Genomic DNA, 21131 nt, shown 5'->3' with positions numbered 1-21131 from the left:
GCTCCAGTCCGTAAGGGGCAGCCGAGAGCCATTGCAATTCTCACAAACAAAAAAAGAAGCGAGCGAAACTTAAATCTCTAACGTCGCTTTGACACAAACAAAATGATGTAAGTTAACAATTGTATTATTTACTTTATTTAACAAATCGATGTTAACGTAACATTCATGCTATTTTATGAAACAAGCTTAACTCAAAACTCGCGAGTTTCCTTGCGCGAGAGTTGGTGATCTCTTAGCAACGATAATGCTCGCTAACCGGGCGACAACGGCGAAAAAGACTCGGAAGATCGCTGTCAACAAGCGGGGGAAAGAGTATAGCTTCAGCAAGATGTTGGCCGAGCGGAACCAGCCGATCGTGGCCGTGGGAGCCTGGGTGGAGGATGGCGAAGAGTTTGAAGAGCATCCGTGTGTGAGTGCTTGAAGCTTGTTGTCAAGTGCAGCCGTTACTTGGCTGCATTGCCTTTATTTTTTCCCCCCTCATATTTTATAACGTTGAATTTGATAAAAACATCAATACATCCCCCTTTAGGACTTGGCTTCTTACACTGACGAACTCCAGGCGGAGAAGCAGAGGGAGAACGAAGAAACCCTGCGAAGATTTCAAGCGCAAGTGCGCCATCGTGTGGCGGTAATCAGCAAGAGGAGGCGACAGGAAGTACATTCACTGGTAAAGTTGTTAATTTGGATTGTGATTAAATGAGGTGTCTATTCTAACAGCATCTTCAAATATTTTGTGCAGGCTTCTGTTAACATGGGAATCCCAAAACGTGTGCCAGGAAAGGCAAACATAAATGAGGTACAGTTAAGGATGAGACAGATTTTCTGACAAGTGACATGCTTTTTAAGATTTTTAAATGTTTTGTTCCAGGTCCTTGACAGTACGAGACAGGTCCGACTCAAACTGGCAGCATGCCAGACCAGCCAGTCCACGGACGAGACGTCAGAGTCTTCCACAGACAGCTCCAAGATCTCGCTCGCCAGACATGTGAGCGTTACGTGTCCCCACTTCCATGATTTCCTTTTAAATGGTAATCATGGGAGGTAACAAATTGCCATTGTTCTCAATAGATGACTGAATGCGACGCCCTGAGGGAGGAGGAGGAGGAGGAGGATTTTGAAGATGATGATGAAGAGGAAGATGAATACAGAAGCCACCCTAGACACCCAGTAAGCAGCTGCAAATCTAGTTTGGTGTGTTCAACCACAAGTGTCAATTTTAAACATTAACATGTCCGCCAGGAATCAAGAGAACAAAATATAGTCTTGACTCATTTAGTTCCTCTTTATCTCCAAACTGACATTAAATATAACCCTCGAACTTCACTTTTCTTTAAATAATTCCAATCAGGTCAGAGAGCGTGTTGTGTTTATCCCCTTTGATATTTTGATTTTGACATCCACCTTTTAAAGGAAGTTACAATTGTAGCAATTTTTATGTGCTTTGCAAAAGTCTGAAATCACAAAATGAAATCAACGTGCCAGAATTCTAATCTACATTCTAATCTGGTTTCAGACAAGTGCATGCGAGTGGGACGCGGCGATGTCTGACTCGAGAATCTCCAAGATCCTTTGGACTTTACAGGACCAGGAGGAGTTGAGAAGACAGGTGCTGTTCTATAGTGAGTCATTTAAAAAAAATAATAATAATAAATCGGTAAAATACCGACTTATCTCTTATTTTACAGCGCCAGTTGCAGTTCCTGATGCACCGCCGCCACTACATGAACATCGAGCGGCAGCGCGTCAAAGAACACAACCAGCACCGGAAGCACCTGAAGAAGACAGCGAGGTGACGACGGAACGCAACACCTGATCATCCCTCACAACAAAGTGGTTGAGTCTCTCAAGCTCATTAAACTCTTACACCTCCCACCCCGAAGGATCAAAGCGGACAAGGAAAAGGCTCGCCTGGAAGAGGAGCGGCAGCTGGAGCGTACCCGGCAGCTCACACATGTCCGGCAGCACCTAGAGGAGCGAGAGATGCTCATCCTGGAGCGCCTCAAGCTGGAGGACGTAGAGAGAGCGGCCTATCGTGAGAAGAGGAAACGGGAAACCGAGAAAGGGAAAGTGACCACCAGGTAATGAGGAGTTACCCGTCCTTGTCGATTGTGTAATCCCCATTGATTTGCGTACAGGTACATCGATGCTCTGAGATCCCAAGTGCGGGACCGAATGGCTGACAAGAAGTTGGACCTGCCACCACTGTGCTGCTGCGCGTCCTCTTTCTGGGACTCGCACCCCGACACTTGCGCCAACAATTGCGTCTTCCACAACAATCCCAAAGGTACTGCCGGTCGCCGATAACACTAACCTGACTTTGTGACAAAAAAGCAAAATCCCTCTAACAAAAATATTGTTCTCTTGGCAGAGTACGCGCAGGCACTACATGCAGCTGTGTCCAGTTTGGATTTAAAGTAAAAAAAAATACTGACGAGATGGAGACCAACCATTAAATCATAAAATTCAACCAATTACACAAAATAATTAAAAAATATATTTTTTAATCCTCTACCTTTGAGACCAATTCAAATCATTCCATCGTCAGATCAATGTATATAATTCTTTGTCACTCTATATTCTTTCCTTTTATTAGACTTCTCCACCTTCATACACAAAAATCATCCAGAAAATAAATTCTCTACTTAATTATAATTATTTATTAAAATGTGTTCTATTTTCTGTAGTTGTTTACAATTCGCGACTCTTCGACTACTTCCTGTCTTTGTTGTGACGTCACCCTCCTCCGATCACGTGTCGCCAGGGACGGTTCGTGACTCCGTCTGGAAAATCTTGTGGAATAACCAACCGCTATTAATAAGCACTCCTCGCAGCTGCATATCAAGTCGGAGGTTTTTTTTTTTCGCAAGCGTTGGTATTCTTCTGGAGGTCGGGCTGACTCGTATTTAAACTCTGCCACCATGGAGAACGTCGTCTGGATGTTGACGGACATCGAATCCCACCAGGAAGCCCAGTGGCCGCTTCTGTCCTCTAGTAGCAGTTAGCATTAGTTTCCCACTTCGGGCAGTGCCTTAAATGTCACTTTTTGAAAGCATAGCAAAACAAGTAAGCCGTTTTTTTAATTTTCACTGAAGAATTCATTATACGATCGTAACAACACGCAAATAAGCAGCCTATTGACCTCAGTGGTGCCTTCACGGTCTCATCGACGCTTTTCATCATGACTGGAAGAAGCATTTGAGTGTTTTTTATTTTTTCGCCCGACAATTTTTTTCATCCACTATGAAGGCTTCCCTGGCCCCCGGCATTCGTTGCATCACGTCTTTTTCTCGGGATAGTTGGTGAGTTTACAAAAATATGTTTTTCCCCCCACAGTTTTTCAGTCTGTGAACGTCTCATTCTCTGGAGTGGACGGACGACTTGTCCTTATCTCCCCGGGGCTTTTAACGATTTACCTAACTACATCAATATAGACAATCAATACACAGCAGTAAACACAATTCCTTATTTATATTTGACAATGTCTGTCATAGTTTGTTCTCGCCCTCGGGGTTTTACTTGCCTTACCAGCTAGAGAATCCCATCGCACCAGACTCGGTTAAGAAATGTCCTTTTTATACATCTTCCTTCCTTACTAGCACCAATTTCACCTTTATAAAATCAATAGGTTGGGCTAAATAAAGATATATGTAGTATTTAAAGAATTCGGCCGAAATTAGTGACCAAATTGTGGCTTTTATACCACGAAAAGAACATCGTTTCATCCTGCTTGGGCGGCGGCATGGTATGATAATGAATGACGAGGCGTTGATAAATAATCACTTTTTGTAATGCAGTTTCGTTAAAGGAAGAGTGAACACAAAGGGAGCCTTTCTTCATAAAAAAAAATCTTTATACATTTTTTATTTGTCATATTACCACAACCGTAATAAGTGTCATTCATGATAACGATTATTTAATCTCCATGTCCTCCTGCCCAGGTATCGAGGATTCATCCTGCTGCTCACCTTCCTCTTCTACACCGCCTACCACCTGTCTCGGAAACCCATCAGCATCGTCAAGGTAGCTAAGAAACCCTACGGCGTGTGATCGCCCACATTTGCGAACCCACCTCTGTGTTTTGCCAGAGCGAACTCCATCGAAACTGCAGCGGCGTCATTCGCCCGGCCGACATCAACATCACCAACAATGTCACCTGGTGCGACTGGGCTCCTTTTGGTGAGTGCCAAATAACACACACACTTTTTATTTGACACTCACGGTGTTATCTCTCCAGACCAGGACAACTACAAGACACTCTTTGGGGTGTTGGACAACTCCTTCCTGGTGGCCTACGCCATCGGCATGTTTTTCAGGTTGGCTTGAAACTTTCCGTCAATTCCGGAAAGCAGGGAAAGTAGAAATATGTACCGGCCGTGTCCGCAGTGGGATTTTCGGGGAGCGCCTGCCGCTACGTTACTACCTGAGTTTTGGTATGCTGATGAGCGGCTTGTTCACCTGTCTGTTCGGCCTCGGGTTCTACTGGAAAATCCATTCCTTGGGCTACTACGCCGTCATCCAGGTACGTTGTGAGGAACACCTCGAAATGAGTTCATGTGAAGACATCTTTTATTTTTGTTTTCACCATTAGTATAGTACTCAAACGATCAGGCCTCGTGCTGACGAGCCGATCGTTTGAATCTTGGAAAAATATGCTCGATAAGGCCAGAGTTGAGTCAGTCAAGGCTGTCTTTGTCAGCTGACTTGTGTCTGCTGTTGAGTCACATGACTGAAGTCACAAGTCAGGGGTTGCACTTGAGTGCATAAGTAGGAAGGGTCAAAAGTCAGATTTTTTGTTTTTCTGGACTCATCTGTGCCCCCACCGTCTCCCCCTGCAGGTGTTCAACGGCTTGATGCAGACTACCGGCTGGCCGGCTGTGGTGGCCTGCGTGGGGAACTGGTTCGGAAAAGGGAAGTAAGTACCTCCAGTGACACCCCCCTCCCCCCCTCCTCCATCCACGACCCAATTAGTGCTGACTCTGCATTTCGACACATCAGCGACTTAACAAATTCCCACCCCAAGCGCAAAAGCGCTACTTCCTAGAAGTGCGGGCGAGCAACGCCGCTCCGCGTTTCACATCGCAATGAACACGTTTCATGTTCTCGTCAGTCAACAGCCGCACGTTTTGGCCACCTTGGCAATTTTCGTTTCACACGATGGAAACTGGGACGAGCTGAGTCACCATTCCTGGGAGGAAGTTCCACTCTGTCCAGACATCTAGAAGAGCGACGGCCTTTTTTTTTTTTTTTTAACCAATTGAAGTTTTAAATTGCCCCAAAGTTTGCCCACCATTTTGTGACATTGTAATAATGAAACACTTAAAAGCCTGCGTAGATGAAGTTGGATTCATGTTGTGGAGACCCAATTGCAATTGAAGTCTGTCGCCAGGCGCGGCTTCATCATGGGCGTGTGGAACTCTCATACATCGGTGGGGAACATCCTGGGCTCGCTCATCGCCGGCGTCTTCGTCTCGTCGGCGTGGGGCCTCTCCTTCATCGTGCCAGGCATCATCATCGCCTCCACCGGCGTCCTTTGCTTCTTCTTTCTGGTCGAGAGTGAGTTCCTCAATCGCCGACTCTGAGTTCTGGCCCTCCTCCTAACCTTCACCTTCATCCAGAACCCGAAGACGTCAACTGCAGCCCTCCTCAGCATCACGTGAGCATCGACAAGGCCGACGAGATTGTGCGTACAGCAAACCGTGTCAGCACGTGTGTGTTTGTGCGTCAGAACGACTCGGAAAATGAAAGTGGTGAGACCGAGCCTCTCCTGCAGAGTCCGTCGCACGTGGCCAACGGTTCCGTCGTGGTCGACACGCCCGACAACTCCGCCGGACACTCGGAGGCCATCAGCTTCTACGGAGCCCTCAGCATACCCGTGAGTTGAACGTCAAGAATATTTGAGCAATGGATGAGTATTTCCCAAGCGTGAGATTGGCGTCCCGCAGGGCGTGGTGGAGTTCTCGCTGTGTCTGCTCTTCGCCAAGCTCGTCAGCTACACGTTCCTCTACTGGCTGCCGCTCTACATCTCCAACGTTGGTCGGTATTCAACCACACACACACACACACTTATGACCAGCCTGATTCACGGGTCTATATCCTTCAGCTCATTTCGAGGCCAAAGAAGCCGGAGACATGTCTACGCTTTTTGATGTGGGAGGAATTGTGGGTAAGTTCTGAGTTAAAAAAAAAAAAAAAAAATCCCATCCTGATATGATTTTATGGTGCTGCTTGTTTCACCAGGCGGCATCATGGCGGGCCTCGTGTCCGACTACACCGGCGGACGAGCCACCACGTGTTGCGTCATGCTGCTCGTCGCCGCACCCATGGTGAGTATCACATTTTACGTCATCACCAATCAACGTGAATTATCAACAAACCTTCCCGTCGCAGCTTTTCCTCTACAACCACATCGGACAACGAAGCCTCGGCACCACAATTGGTAAGAGAGAAAAATCTTCTATTCTCCATGAATATTTTGATTTAAAGTAAATTGATTTTTCCTTAGGCATGCTCTTGCTTTGCGGGGGCTTGGTCAACGGGCCGTACGCCCTCATCACCACTGCCGTATCTGCCGACCTGGTAAGATTTCTTACTTTTTATGACATCTATTTTTTTATCAATCAAAATAATTTTTCAGGGCACGCACGAGAGCCTGAGAGGTAACTCCAGGGCCTTGTCCACGGTGACAGCCATCATCGATGGAACGGGATCAGTGGGTAAGAGATCTTCTCGCCCATTCGGAAATCGATGTCAAATTAACGCCATGCGGGTGCCGTGAGCAGGGGCGGCGCTGGGCCCTCTTTTGGCCGGGCTCATTTCGCCGTCGGGCTGGAACAACGTCTTCTACATGCTCATCTTTGCCGACGTGCTGGCTTGTTTGGTAAGGAAGAAAATCTGTCTTGCAACACACGCAAACAGCGTGACTTGACGGGTTTCGTTGTGCAGTTTCTGGCCAGGCTCGTTTACAAGGAAGCTCAAGGTTGGTGCGGACGCATCCCGAGAATCAGAGGGTAAGCAGTACCGAAACGGCGCCAAGTCTAGATCGCTTGTTTACGAGGTCAATTCATCCATGTTGTCTTTTTGCAGGTACAAGGAAACTTAAATGGAGGAAACACCAGTCACAACAGCTCTTCACCAACTGGGACTTATCATCAAGCAAAAACGTTGTCTCTCAAGACACTTTTTAAATGACTAACTTCACTCTGCCATGCTTTTATCAGTAAAGTGTACATACAAGAATTGGCTTTACTGTCGTTATTGGGGATTTCCCTCCCATAAATGAAGTAAGCTCAATATTAGTGGCTGGAAAGCCTGCATTTTTTTTTTTTAAAGATCATTTAAAAAAAAAAAGACTACTAAAGCCTCACTTCAGTCACTTTTTTACCAATAAAAAAAAAGCCTTACTATACATTGTCTTTTTTTTTTTTTTTTTACAAAAAAGCCATTTATATTAAAAAAAATAATTAAAAAACATACATACATACATACATGCATTTTTCTTTTTAAAGATCATTTAAAAAAAAAAAAAGAATTGACTACTAAAGCCTTACCACAGTCACTTTTTTACCAATAAAATTACAAAAATTGAATTTTTTGTTATAGCCACACGTGGCAGGATATGTTGGAGCCAATTTAGTTTCCTTAGCTTAAATTCTTATTTTTCTTTAAAATTCGCTGGCCTTGGGCCATGAACTTTTATTTGACAAAGCCTTTGGTCACCTGATCAGTCACCTGATCAGGTAAATAGGCTGCTCCCACTTTGTAGTCAGTCTCAGTTCAACAAAGAAAGAAGATAGTAGTGACGTAGCTTCAAGCTACTTCAAGTCTGCTCCAAGCTTGTCATTTTTAGAACTTGGAATTTAGAAAACAAACTTTAGTTTACTTCTTGGAACCCTTTATGTTGAAACCTTAGTTGAAGGCCTGCTTGCCTCCATTTTGGCCATTCTACCTCCACCTTCAAAAAGGGTATGAGAAAAAGCTGTCCACAATGTTTTAAGATAAGCGTGTGACAAGAACTAACCTTTTTAAATTCAAACTGAACTGAAACTCCTACATAAAAACAATTCAGAGTCCATTCGTAGTATTTTTATATCAAATAAAGTCTTTTAATGATCCATTCCACAGCTAGAGTTTTTATATTTTCATACATTTACAAACTATTTCAACATGTTCAGATGATTGTTGTATGTATATGATTCAAGATTGTTTGACATTTATCGATATCATTCCACAGGTCTTCATTCAGCCTCTGAGCCTTCACGTCATTTCTTCAGAAACTGGATTCTCAAGTGAGTGTCATCTGATGGTCTTTTGCCAGATGTTTAAACCTCGACCACTATTGCACTGAACTTGTTTGTAATTATAGTTTCTTTTGTCTAACTTAGTGTTAGGATTCATTTAAAATTCAATTTTCAGCAAAAAAAATTAGTTATCCCACTAATCTCAGCACCATTGTTTGCTTGCAAGCTAGTGGTTTAAAATTAAAAACTGCATGTAGACAAAAAAAAAATAAAAATAACATGCCATACAGACATGGTGCATATGAAAGTGTATTTTTTTTTTTTTTTTTTTATAAACAGTCTCACACTTAGAAGCTTATGAGCTGGACCGTGAAAGCCTTGACGGCGAGAGCTCACGATGTTTCTTGGGTACTGTTTCAAAGTCTTCCTCATCTCCTTCTCAAACTCTTTGTACATCCTTCGAAAATTCAAGACATCAGCAAAGTGGCTGAGGTACCTCAGAGGTGATAGCCGGTCGAATTCCAACGGCTCCATTGCCTGAAACACAAATGGAACATTGTGTTACTTTAAATAATCCAATTGCTGCATTCATTCATTCACTCACTGTGACTAAATATCGTGATTGGGTGATTAGATTAGCGGAAACTGGATCAACATCACGACTTGGTCAGCTTGCTTTAATTTAATTGGATCAATTCAAACTACAGCTAAATACATTTTATTTATTAGACCTTAAAGTAACTATTATAATTAAAATCACATTTTATTTTGTTTTTAATCATTTACATTGCAATGATAAATAAATGATGCAAAACACTTTAATTAAAAAAAAACTCTTAAATAAAAACTTAATATTGAGTACCACCAGGTCTTTTTTTTTTGTAATGTCAATAAATTAAAAAAAATTCTGCTACGAATAGTGAAAATCTGCAAACAGTTGACACCCACGCCTAAAGGATTTTGCAATTACCTCGAGCTGTCACCAGATGCTGGCTAAGCACTTCAAAAAGACGATCCAACATCATGCAGTGATGAACGTGGAACTCACCCTGGAGCGCTGTAAGACGGCGGCGGGTTGATGTGAGACGTTAATGAGCCCGAGGACATGGACAGGCCGACGGGGGAAACTTCCCGGCTCAAGCAGTTGGGAGATGAATTAGAAGAAACTGCGGAAAGCAAAATAAGATTTGTCAAATGCACCAAAGTTGCACACATCGGACGTAAGTAAGAGACTTGCTCACCTCCGCCTGAAGCTAGCGGGCTGTACGGTCGTGACATTGCGGTGGCCTACATCAAAAAAAAAAAATCTTATTTTATTTTATTTGGATGACCGCTTTCAAGGCCGGTGACTGACCATCCTGGAGTTGACGGGCAAACTAGTGACTGGGCAGTAGATCCGCTTCTCCTTCTGGCGCCGGTTGCAGAACCAAACCCGGACTACCTCCTTCTCCATGGCTAGCTCCTCAGAAATCAGCGTGATCTCCTCGGAGTTGGGCTTGGGGTTCTGCAAAGTCACAAGATAGCCCCAGCGTGTACTTGCCGTAATGGTCAAAAGTCAATCAGATGTGTGACTCACGTCGAGGAAGCGCTTCTCCAGCGTGAGCTTGATGTTGGTCTCAATGCTGGTCCTCTTTTTACGCTTGCGGCCGTAGCCTTCCATCAGCGGCGGCAGGGAGGTGGCGCTGTTCATGCAGTCGGAAGGGGAGTTCTCTGAAAATGTTCAACTAATTTAGGGTTCATGGTGAATTGTGAACACAGCTACATCCCCATTTAAAGAGGGTGTGCGCACTTATGCAACCACGTCGTTGCTTATTTTTTATATTTACTCTTGAAAAGTTGATATTTTTTAGGGTAACAGGTGGAATGAAATTGGAATTTTTGGCATTTGAAGAGGCTTTTTCTAATCTACCTGCGTCACTCAGCCACTTTTCCAGCAGAGGTTTGAGCTTGCACATGTTCTTGAAGCTCAAGTTAAGAGCCTCAAAGCGGGAGATGGTGGTCTGGCTGAAGTCGTTGCCGTACAGCTTACCCATAGCCAGGCCCACGTCACCCTGGAATGCGTCACAACGGACTCCCGTCAAAATCTGCCCAAAAAGTTGCACGGAATGGTTTTGGAGATCTATACCTGCGTGAACCCCAGTTTGATACGCCTCTGCTTGAAGGCCTTGGCAAACTGCTCCAGCTCCTCCAGGTCGCTGGGTTCTTCCTGGGGCGGCAGCGCCATTTGTTTGACCATCTGCAGGTGGGACATGTCCATGTGGTTGTCCAGCGAGGGGCCCACCAAACCCGAACGACTCATCGCCTGGAAGAATTTGGTCACGTTCATTTTCCAGGAATTTGGGTGATTTGAGAGTCGAACACAAAAATCCTCAATCTGATGTTCCTCAAATTCCACAAAAAAAAAAGCCTTTAAGCTCCCTCAATCTGAGCTCACCAAATGTTGCTTCACCGAATCCATACCTTAGTCATGTTTGATTAGACAAATGCTCATCGCCTTTGATAATTAGGATTCTCCATCATCTGTATGTTTTGTCTATACAGATTATGTAGACTGGGAGGGGAGGGGGGGAGCATTAACCTGCGGAGTCAAAGCCAAGCCGGGCTGGTGATGCAGGAGACCGTTCTGGTTCTGCCCCGGTAGCGACATCAGATTCTGCTGCAGAAGAGCTGTGGTGGAAGTTTAGAACCAGGTTTTGGTTTTAGGGTGAGTTTTTGTGGCGGTGGTGGTTACCTTGATGACTAGGGGCGTTCTGGGACAGCAGGAAGGGGGACGGAGACGACAGGTGAGACGGGGGCATCAGGACCATGCTGTGCATGCTGTGCAGGGACGTCAGGTCCTGATCGCCATGGCGACAGTTGAAACCAATGTAAACAATGTTTTCTCACGTCTAATCATTATTTCCGTTTACCCCAGTCATGTGCGAAGCGTGCATGGACGGACTTTGCGTCATGTGACATGTCTTCAGCGAGGAAATCAGGTGGGATGAGTCGTTGATGTCCTCGGTCTTGATCTGTAATAATTCCACACACACAGCAAAAAATGACAAATCCTACGAAAAGTACAGTGCATGCTTTTAGGTCATGAGTGTGTGTGCGTGTGTGTGTGTATATATATTTTCACTTCAGGACCAGTTTGGTCGCTATACAAGTTGCAACGAGTGACATACTCCCTCCCTTCAGGCGAGCCATTATGCAAATAGACACACACACACACACACACACACACACTAAGCAGAAAGCTGTGGCACTTCCTAGAGGGAAAAAAAAAATAACGTGGAAACAAAAATTCCCGGCTGCCAAAAAAGTGTTTGGAGAAGTATCCAAATAGCTGCAAACTATTTGAGGTGATTCAGGAGTGCTGAGAGGAGGAGAGTCATTATTGACATGGGGGGTGTGGTGGGTGGGGTCTTTGCTGCTGGTTTGTCCTGAGGATGTTAGTTGGCCCAAAAAAATTAGTTTATTGGGCAATGGCGTTGTCAATATCGTTGATGCTTAGCTCCAACGGGCATTCTTGGATTTGAAGGGTTTGAATGAATCTAAAATACTTACTGGTCGGTGGAATCCGGATCCTTTGAGCTCTGAAAGGACAAGGAGAGTAAACATGATTAAAATGTTTTTTTTTTTTTTTTATGTGCGCAGTCAATCTGGGGAAATTTCACTCGATTGTATCTCGATGGGATTGCGCAATCACAACTGATTTGAATTCATTGGAAGGGAGACAGACAAACGGACGTGGAGATGTTTATACTGTGAGGATGCTGATGGACGAGGAGGAGAGTGACTTTAGTGGGTGTGTCGCCATTTGAATGTCAAATGGATGTGCGTGCGTGACGGGAGAGACACTAACGTAGCGTCATGCAAATACAGCAACAACCCCAACACCCGAACACTCGCCCCCACCGTGTCAAATGTCGCCCCCACCCGCCCCACCCTGAGGACAAGCAGCCCAGATGGCAAAGTTCCAGTATGAAAATGACCATGAAATGCAAATTTGACTTTTGCTGACTTCGAACACACACACACACGCACGACAAAAAAAGTAAAAAAATATTTTTTTGTTAGATATTTTTTAATTTAGCTAAGTTAAAAAAAATAGTAGAAAAAAACTTATTTTTAGTTATTTTTTTTATTTTATTTTAACTTATTTTTAATTTAATTTTTAATTTTATTTCAACTTAGCATGCTAAGTTAAAAAATAGTAGAAAAAAAGTTCTTTTTAAGATTTTTTTTAAAAAATTCCATTTGTTTTAAAACTTCAGTAGAGTACAATGTAACAAAACAAAAATATATTGAAAACTATTATTGAAAAAGATGCATATAATCATGATAAATCATTTAAGAAAGCATTTTTACCCCCAGAAAATATTTGCATGATTTAATAAGTTATTGAGGATTTTATTATTTAAAAAAAGCTGACATTAAAATACTTTGCTGTTGTTGAGAGTGATATATTTTAATATTTGCATTGTGAGGAAGAGCCACATTAAAATTAGCATCATAAAGGACATTAAAAATGAATATTGAAATGGGTGACTTTGGACAACACTGGTTTGAGTAAATATGAAAATAAATGTGACATTTATTTTAAATGCCAATTAATTTAACATGCATTTTTTTTAATGCTAACATTCCTGATATAAATAATGGCAAACATTTCCACTGCTTTATTACATGGACCGCAGATCTAAATATTTTATCAACTTTAACTCGACAAAACAATTAAAAAGTCCCAAATTTATATTAGCGAGTAGTTAATTTCTTACGTTGCAACACAACTCGGGTGTGACTCCGTATCTAAATAAGTATTTATTCATGTATATATCTCCGAATAATCACACACCTTCGCTGGAAGCGCTCCAATTAGGATAAAATATTTTTCCCCAAAAAAACTGAATGCAAACATTCTGATCAAAGACTCGATTAGCATGAAAAAAAATATTTTGGAAAAACATCAATGCAATCCAGCCAGCCTTCACTCCAGGCGAGGGCTGGCACCTTTTTAACGATGATTTAATTATATTGGTCGAAAAAGAATACATATTTGTTCTTCCAAGCAGAGGGGCGGGCTCAATTCACAGTATCCGCCATCTTGGACCTCGTTTATATTTTTAGTATGACTGTAAATGAATGGATTCCGATAACCTCTCCGATATTAATTTGATATCTATTCTAAGAAATGGAATGCATTTACACGTTTTTCTGGCTCGCACACGCTTGGCCATTGTTTGAAAGGGAAGTTCTGCATTTCTGTTGACAGTTCCCATTTATTGTTTTGTATTTTGTTGCCGTCCTCAGCCGCGAGGCAGCCGGCATTTCTCAGCAAACAGGCCTCGGGGCCATCCTGCTATGGCGACCAACTGCCACTATACACACACACACGCACACACACGCACAGACAAAGGCTGTCTGCCCGCAGCGAGTTCTCCATGGGTCAAAGGGATCCTTGTTTGGACACACACACACATTTCTTTTTTATGTATTAACTGGGGCTTCACTAAAAGATGGTTTTATGTTAGCATGTTAGCATTATGCTTTGCTGTGACAAAATGATGGATTGTTTACGATGATGATTAATTTTCTTTTGTCTGCTGTGTTTGTATTAAACGTGAACTTTTTTTTCATAAAATGATGAGGTTTTTCTTTTATTTATACCGACTATATTTCTTTCCATGGTTATCCTCGTGATAGGTTTTATAATTTCGAAAACTGAAACTTTTTTTTTTAATGAGTCAGTTTGACAGTAAAGCTTTAGTGGCTCCTTTTTGAAGATTTTTCTTTTCATTTCCGTCAAGTTATGATTAAACATGCACCGAGGAATACTTGAGCAGGGCACACAGGATTTTCCTCTATCATAACCACTCGTGTCAATTTATTAGGAACATCGAGGAACCAGAAGCCTAATATAAATCCTCATTATAACGTCATAAATGATTTCACTGAATCTGCCTGTGAGGTGTCTACAAACAAACACCTTCCCCACTTTCAATTGAAAATTGACTTCATGAATAAAACGGTTAAACAGCATGCAAAATGACAATTAAAATAAATCACAGACTTCGCAACAGCGCTGATGAATTATTGATTGTGCGGCATGATTTTAGATCATTATATACCTGTGTATGTATAAATAAATATATATATTTATGCACATTGTATGTACCCAGAATATATACACATGTACACACAATCATATATTATACTTAATATACGTATTAAAATTTTGGAATAGTACCATTCTTAAATGTATCGTTCTTTTCAACTGACTCTTATTTATATTTTACGTTCAGACTACTCCCAAGAAAATAACTTTAGTTTCACACAATCCCGAATAGATTAATCATCCCGATAAACATCTTAACGAATCTCTAAATGAACGAACGAGCGTGAGTTCATTTTACGAATCATGCGGACAAAGAAGAGTGTAAGACGGCCTCACTTGTCTGCTCCCCCTGAGTCCCCGACTGCTCCAGAGTATCTGCGCTCATCTTCCTGACCTGCGATGACAAAATACAATTCAGCTGATTTTCCTACATCATTTCGACAGGACAAGGCTCAGGAAAATCACCTACACTTTATTCTAATGAGCTCTCACCGCCACCATCACCACATCATGTGCTGCTTATAATATTCATGGAAGGAGACTCCCAGCAAAGCACAGCAAAAGTGAGTCAGTTCATTTTTGATTTTGGAAGGGGGAGAAACTTACCTCAAGTGTTGTTTAGCGATGCAAGAATGCCAAATCCGTCTCGACAACTGACTTACTTTGTCATTTTCCAGAGTGGAGGAAGGCTCACCTGTGCGGCGCTTGTGCCCGAGAGGCTCATTTGCATACATTGCGGCGCGTCCTATCGCGCTCCGCACGCTTTGCATAAAACAACAACGAGGCCTACTGCGAAAGCACACACTCAAGAGTCGCACTGCCGGCGACTTCTGTGCAAGAAAAACAAGATAAGTTGAGAAGTTTCAAACTCCATGGTGATATTTATTTGCCCTAGTGCCCTACGAATCCTTCCTAGCAACAACTCTACAGTTTGAAAATAAATCAAGAGGGCAAACTTAGTCATGCACGAGGTGATTTATTTTACAAACATGTACAAAGTTTTTAGTTTACATATGTTGCATTTAAAATGTCCTTTCCACTTTGGAGCTCAAAGATGCTTTTTATTCCTACTCAGAGGAGGGACTTGACCAGCGCCACCATGTGGTCCACACCACACGCTACATCCACCACTTGACCGGGAACAGTAACCTGAAACCAGTAACACATACATTACAGTTACATTTTGTTTTCACTCAAATTGGACATCAAAATGTATTTATTTGAATAATAATGGCACTCTATTTCTATTTTATTCCAACATTTATTTAATTCTTGTTTGTTGACACCCCCCCGACCCCTCCCTTACTCTCCATGGGAAGAACTGGTCATCTTTTTTCCCGATACCCAAACACCCTCGGAGGTTCTTTCCCCACACGAAGAGCTCGCCACGATCTGTAACCATAAAAAAAAAAAACATCAAGTGAGCCGTTTATCCTTGCGTCAATTTGCAGAGAGCCACGATTTTACCGTTAACGGCAGCGAAGTGACTGAGGCCGCATCGGATCTTGGTGACGGCGACAGAGGGGTTAAAGTCGGAGCGTCCAAACAGGGAGGGGGGGATCATCTCTGGGGAGCAGGACTCTGACAGCAAGGGGCCTTTCCCCAAAATCCCATACCCCCAAACAAATACCTCGCCTTTTTCTGAAGGTAAAAAAAATACTAATTAGACAACCAGAAGAGATAAAATGCAATATGTAGAGGGATTTTTTTTTTTTTTTTAGTTTGGACTGACTAACCATTCAGAACAGCCACCTGCGTGCCTCCGCATGCAGCCTGCACCACCCGACCGCAGCCTGGCAGAGGCAACCGACGAGGGGAGTTGATCTGGAAACCAAAGTTGGAGCCGTGAGGGAGGGGCGGGTTCCCAAGGTAAAAATATTTCCGGCGCTATGGTCATGCTCACCTGGGTGGTGTCTGTGACGGAGGCCAGCTGAAGATATTCCGAGTTCCCCCATCCATACAGGTGCCCGTCGACAGACACGGCCAGGCTGCAGTCAGCGTACGTGCTGACCTGCTGGACCTTCACCCCCGACAGCTCCCCCAGCACCTCGGTCGGGGTAGAGCACACGTTGTGGTGCCCCAGACCTGCAAGCACCAACCTCATGAGTGTCCTCATTATGAGAAACTGTACAATGATGTATACGTAGAAATCCAAACGGACCCGTCTGCCCGTCCGCTCCCCACCCGCAGGCGTAGACCCGCCCCGTCTCCGTTAGGAAGAGGCTGTGGTCCTGTCCGCACGCCACCTGCACCACGCGGCCATCCACGCCTTTTATTTTGTGAATCATGTGACTTCCGCTGTGAAGAAGCAACCAAACGTCAGCTTTGGAAAAAAAACGCCGCCATTATTGCGAGACGCTCTCGCACACCTGTAAGCTTCGTCTTCCACGATATGTCGCCCACACTGGCCGTAAGCGTTGTTGCCCATGCTGAAGACTGAGAGGAACAACAATCACTTAAAAGTATGATTGCAAGAAATGATTGACAGCATCTGGATGCTAATTAACATTCACAAGAGGCGGGGACTGACCTCCCTCGCGATCGGTGAGCACGAGCGCGTGCGCCCGTCCACATGACACCTGCGTTACGCGTGTTTTCTGCGGTTCTCGGAGGGGCAGCTGTACAGGCGACGGCTCCAAGACGTAATCGTAACTCTGATCTGAACACACAAAATGGATGAATTATGGATGATCTGTTTCTGAACGGTTGAAGGGGATTCCGAATCTTACCCCGATTGCTCCGGGAGCGCTGAAAGCCGAGCTGCGAGTCCTTGTTGAGGCCGGCGCCCCAAAGCTTGGTTACATCTTTAGTGGCGGACGCCAGGAGAGTGAAGCCATAACCGCAGGCGGCAGATGAAATCTAAAACAAAATAGCGCCACTGTTTACACAACTCCAGCTGGGGGCGGGATGTGTGTATTTGTTCTTACCCTGTCTTCTGTCTCCAGTCGGTAAGGCGTCAGCTGATACTTGCGTGGCTTCTTCCTGCCGCTGTCGGGGCGCACAAAACTGGGGATGCCCAGCGCTCCCGTGAAGCTGAAGCCCCATACGAACACTTTGTGGCTGGGTTTCTTGTGCTGACCCACGTACTGGAAGACCGGGCTGCTGCTGCTGCCGGGTTTCTCCTGCGGGTTTGAAGCGTTGCTGAAGGTTGCGTGGCCGCAAGAGTAGAATTTAAAGGAGGAGAGGAGGCGCCGTCGAGCTCGTGGAAGAGACATGATGCTCAACTGCAAAACATCAATTAACAAGGTTTAACAAGCAATATGACCTGCTTTGTATATAATGCTAAAAATGTATATCAGAAATAATTGTTTTTATTGGATAAAAAAAACATGCACACACACACACACAAAAGCTTTATTTACCGAGTGAGGGGCATTTAAATAAAATTATTTTATAGATAGTAAGAACTTAGTGTAAATGAAATGCTGCTTGCGTACCAGCAGGCAACTAAGCTTTTTTTCTACAAAAGCACGCTCACGGAACACGATGGACTTACTTTCCACCTTTCATGTGTTTTATTCAGAAAGAAAAACTTGATTAAACGATTACATTTTCCAATGGCATCCTTGCGTGTTTATTTACGTACCGGCACATTCAACCCGGAAGAGAAATGTTTCTAATTCCGCTTTCCTTTCTTCTTCGTCTCATCTGTTAGTGTTGGCTCGTGAGTGAACGATTTGTTCAAAGAAACGAATCTATTCAGTGAACGAGAGTGAACGAATTACTTCCTACAGTGATTCGTTCTTTTTTCAGTTCATATGACTTCAACCAGTAGGTGTCGGTAATGCCCATTGAACTGGTGCCACCTCGCCGTAAAACAAAACGAAGAAGAAAATGACGGACCTTCCCGTTCACGAACGAGTTGTGAATTGCATTTCCCGTTCAGTGAGTGAGTGATTCGCATTTTCATTATTCCTTCGGTGACTAGAGAAGATCATGAACAAGTCTGAGACGTAATATTATTTTATAAAGATAATTCAATCCGTGCTTTGAGTTATTTGACGGTTTCCAGGTGAATTAGGTAGTGGGTAACAGCAGATGGGCCATTAGTTTCAGAAGTTGTGGTCAAAAGACATTATGTGGGGTGGGTGCAGTACAACATGTTTCCCGCAGAGGGCGCTAATGCTCTATAGTTGCGTATTCTGTTACTGTTTCGGTCCTTTCATAGTTTGTGATATTCGATGTTAAGTAAAGTGTTAAAAATAAGGGAGTGTATCATTAAAGCTGTCAAGGAAATTGTTTAACAAAAAGAACATTTGGCTCATAAACGGGCAGTTTTTTGGAAGTTTAAAATCAGGGGATGTTTGAGAATATTTGTCATTTTTCACACATGTCCTGAGTGTTGTTAGTCACTTAAATGTTGAACAGAGGCTGTGATGTATCGAAGTCAAATATCTTGTTCGGTACGCTCAAACATGGCGAATAAAAATTATTTAATCTTGAATCTTAATGTACTCGGAACTAAGTGATGGATAGGGGTAGGACATGATAAGCTTAGGCTTCTTCCTACTGCTTTTCGAACAGTGATGTATATTGTTTGTTTGTTTTTTATTGTTTTTTATTCTTTAAATCATGTTCGAAATAAATATTCATTCATTCATTCATTCAATATGCAGGAGCATCTTTACGACACGAGCTCCTCGAGTTTGTTTGTTGCTCGCTAGCTAGCTAGCTAGCTATCGTAGAACAATATAAACAAAGGTGGCTTGTCAGCGACCCCGCCCACAACTACTACTCAGCTGTCGATCAAACGTTAATTAGGTAAAAAACGTTTGACCTCCATGTTGTTTTGTATGTTTTCCACGCAAAAGCTGATGTTCAAACTACAAGAGTTGAGGCTCCACGTCGGTTGCTGGTCGTCTATCTGAACATCGAGACGCCAACATATTTTCGAAAGGTACTGCATGTTGTGTTTCCTTCTTTTTTTTATCTGGAGTAGTATCCCTTCGGTGACTTGAGAAGATCATCAACAAGTCAAATGAGACGTAATATTATTTTATAAAGATAATTTAATGCGTGCTTTGAGTTATTTGACGGTTTCCAGGTGAATTAGGTAGTGGGTAACAGTAGATGGGCCATTAGTTTAAGAAGTTGTAGTCAAAAGACATTATGTGGGGTGGGTGCAGTACAACATGTTTCCCGCAGAGGGCGCTGATGCTCTATAGTTGCGTATTCCATTACTGTTTCGGTCCTTTCATAGTTTGTGATATTCGATGTTAAATAAAGTGTTAAAAATAGGAGAGTGCATCATTAAAGCTGTCAAAGAAATAGTTTAATAAGAACTTTTGGCACGTAAAACGAGTCTTTTTATTTTGAGGACTTTGAAACCTTGGTTGAGGTGCTCATTGCATGTCACTTCTAATGCCTGCCACCAGGGGGAAGGTGAGCACATGCAAACGTCTGACATCGCTCACTGGGCCAAAAACTAAGTGCCAGCTACTGTACAAGTTAAACATCAAACACCTCTAGATGTGTTTTTAATTAAATTGATGCAAACCGGGTTAGTCAGAAATATACATTTGATTTGTATTCAACTAACTTGGTTTGCATCAGTGTCATTGAAAAACACATCCAAAAGTGTGTGATGATGTTATGCAGTAGCTGGCACTTAGTTTTTGTCCCGGTGAGAGATGTCAGCTGTTTCAATGTGCTCACCTTCCCCCTAGTGGTCATGAGAAGTAAGTGACATCTCACCTGAGCTCATCAAACACTGCTGCTTCCATGCAAGGCCTGTCAATGCCAATCTTTGTGTGCAACTATATTAGTCTCACACAAACATTGACTGCTCAAATGTTGTCAAATTGCTTTTCTGTCATATAAATCAATCAACTGGAATGCAAGTCTTAGTGTTTTTATGAGCAGATTTGCTTCACTCATTGGAAAATGTTCATGCCTGGTGGTTGCTGCAGTGGCAGTTGAGTTTTCAAAGGCAGTCTTCAGTCTTGAGGTGAGCGTTGTCCTTCCGTCACTGCCATGGACATGGGTTTTTGACTGTTACTCTCCATTTCATAGGACTCCTGTCACTTTGAGTCATGTGAGATGGAGAGTAACAGTCAAAAACCCATGTCCATGGCAGTGACACAAGGACAACGCTCACCTCAAGACTGAAAACTGCCTTAAAAAACCAGTGTCACTTTCCCCGCCTCCTACTTCTACCCAAATTAGATCTGACCAATCACAGCGCAGCGTAAATTTGCATAACCACGCCCACTTTTCCAACAGCCAATCAAAAAGCAGTATTTGCCATTCTGCCCAATCAGTTTGCTTCAAATAAATGAGACCACGCCCACTTTATATCCCACCAATCGCATGGCCCCTCATTTGCATAACCACGCCCAGGTTTCAACCAATCTCTGACCTTCATTCTCCATGCCCCACCCACTTTCTGAGCCTTCAGCCAATCAGGAAGCAGTATTCCAGCTTTGCCCCGCCTCATTTCATAAAAATGTGGAAAAAAATTCAGAAAAAAAAATTCAGAAAAAATAATTCTGGAAAAAATTGGAAAAATAAAATCTGAAAAATTTTTTAGGTTTTTGGGTTTATTTTTTTTAAATTAAGATATATTTAAAGTTGAGAATAAAGAGTTAAGAGTTCAAGTGTTCTTTGTAATCAAACTTTATTTCTTTTGCAGAGTAAACATTCAATCACAAAACAGAAGTTGGATGGTAGTCTGCTCGGTGCCAAGTGGTGAAGTGGTCAGCCGGTGGGACGAGTGGTGAAATGGTCGGCCGGTGGGACGAGTGGTGAAGTGGTTGGCCAGTGTGACGAGGAGTCTGCGCCTGGAGGTGAGACAA

The 21131-nt window shown here is 43.2% G+C and overlaps 4 protein-coding genes and 1 long non-coding RNA gene across 12 annotated transcripts; 3 read left to right on the top strand and 2 right to left on the bottom strand.

The window, feature by feature from the left end:
- Window positions 1-43: 43 nt before the first annotated feature.
- ccdc15 (coiled-coil domain containing 15) lies at window positions 44-2511 on the top strand. 4 transcript variants are annotated; one of them, XM_049742882.2, is made up of 10 exons: window positions 47-409; window positions 530-667; window positions 740-796; window positions 869-985; window positions 1069-1191; window positions 1514-1606; window positions 1686-1789; window positions 1881-2078; window positions 2136-2284; window positions 2369-2511. In XM_049742882.2, the coding sequence occupies exons 1-10, from the start codon at window positions 245-247 to the stop codon at window positions 2416-2418; spliced, it is 1194 nt and encodes a 397-aa protein (XP_049598839.1). In that variant the 5' UTR covers window positions 47-244; the 3' UTR covers window positions 2419-2511. The 4 variants fall into 4 exon arrangements, with proteins under 4 accessions (XP_049598841.1, XP_049598843.1, XP_049598839.1 ...); XM_049742883.2 differs by having other exon boundaries at window positions 48-409; window positions 1069-1167; XM_049742884.2 differs by lacking the exon at window positions 2369-2511 and having other exon boundaries at window positions 44-409; window positions 1514-1619; window positions 2136-2283.
- A 235-nt stretch (window positions 2512-2746) lies between these two features.
- Window positions 2747-7236, top strand: slc37a2 (solute carrier family 37 member 2). 3 transcript variants are annotated; one of them, XM_049742822.1, is made up of 18 exons: window positions 2747-3299; window positions 3939-4020; window positions 4086-4176; window positions 4235-4313; window positions 4384-4519; window positions 4836-4912; window positions 5387-5553; window positions 5616-5680; window positions 5771-5872; window positions 5943-6033; window positions 6101-6163; window positions 6238-6323; window positions 6388-6436; window positions 6503-6576; window positions 6635-6713; window positions 6780-6877; window positions 6943-7007; window positions 7084-7236. In XM_049742822.1, exons 1-18 carry the CDS (start codon window positions 3241-3243, stop codon window positions 7097-7099), a joined length of 1479 nt encoding a protein of 492 aa, XP_049598779.1. In that variant the 5' UTR covers window positions 2747-3240; the 3' UTR covers window positions 7100-7236. The 3 variants fall into 3 exon arrangements, with proteins under 3 accessions (XP_049598779.1, XP_049598780.1, XP_049598778.1); XM_049742823.2 differs by having other exon boundaries at window positions 2748-3299; window positions 5616-5653; XM_049742821.2 differs by having other exon boundaries at window positions 2749-3299; window positions 5616-5653; window positions 5726-5872.
- Window positions 7237-8075: 839 nt separating this feature from the next.
- On the bottom strand, window positions 8076-15122 carry pou2f3 (POU class 2 homeobox 3). 2 transcript variants are annotated; one of them, XM_049742892.1, is made up of 13 exons: window positions 15037-15122; window positions 14674-14738; window positions 11787-11815; window positions 11147-11248; window positions 10969-11074; window positions 10816-10904; window positions 10363-10539; window positions 10147-10288; window positions 9814-9947; window positions 9592-9741; window positions 9479-9524; window positions 9286-9403; window positions 8076-8774 (listed from the first exon to the last, which is right to left on the bottom strand). In XM_049742892.1, the coding sequence occupies exons 1-13, from the start codon at window positions 15105-15107 to the stop codon at window positions 8735-8737; spliced, it is 1269 nt and encodes a 422-aa protein (XP_049598849.1). In that variant the 5' UTR covers window positions 15108-15122; the 3' UTR covers window positions 8076-8734. The 2 variants fall into 2 exon arrangements, with proteins under 2 accessions (XP_049598849.1, XP_049598848.1); XM_049742891.2 differs by having other exon boundaries at window positions 14674-14731; window positions 14944-15051.
- LOC137840955 (uncharacterized) lies at window positions 8230-21106 on the top strand. Its single transcript, XR_011088179.1, has 5 exons — window positions 8230-8285; window positions 14782-14900; window positions 15015-18226; window positions 19149-19234; window positions 20969-21106. It is a non-coding gene; the product is annotated as an uncharacterized lncRNA (long non-coding RNA).
- rcc1l (RCC1 like) lies at window positions 15294-17969 on the bottom strand. Of its 2 annotated transcripts, XM_049742851.1 has the most exons (11): window positions 17887-17969; window positions 17265-17561; window positions 17067-17196; window positions 16868-16996; window positions 16707-16773; window positions 16499-16635; window positions 16241-16422; window positions 16074-16161; window positions 15805-15978; window positions 15644-15729; window positions 15294-15486 (listed from the first exon to the last, which is right to left on the bottom strand). In XM_049742851.1, the coding sequence occupies exons 1-11, from the start codon at window positions 17929-17931 to the stop codon at window positions 15409-15411; spliced, it is 1413 nt and encodes a 470-aa protein (XP_049598808.1). In that variant the 5' UTR covers window positions 17932-17969; the 3' UTR covers window positions 15294-15408. The 2 variants fall into 2 exon arrangements, with proteins under 2 accessions (XP_049598808.1, XP_049598810.1); XM_049742853.2 differs by lacking the exon at window positions 17887-17969 and having other exon boundaries at window positions 17265-17552.
- Window positions 21107-21131: the final 25 nt, after the last annotated feature.

This window comes from Syngnathus scovelli, chromosome 15, assembly GCF_024217435.2.
Source record: "Syngnathus scovelli strain Florida chromosome 15, RoL_Ssco_1.2, whole genome shotgun sequence".
Taxonomy (NCBI): domain Eukaryota; kingdom Metazoa; phylum Chordata; class Actinopteri; order Syngnathiformes; family Syngnathidae; genus Syngnathus; species Syngnathus scovelli.
Note: the sequence above shows the minus strand (reverse complement) of the source record. Positions and strands in the feature narration are given on the sequence as shown.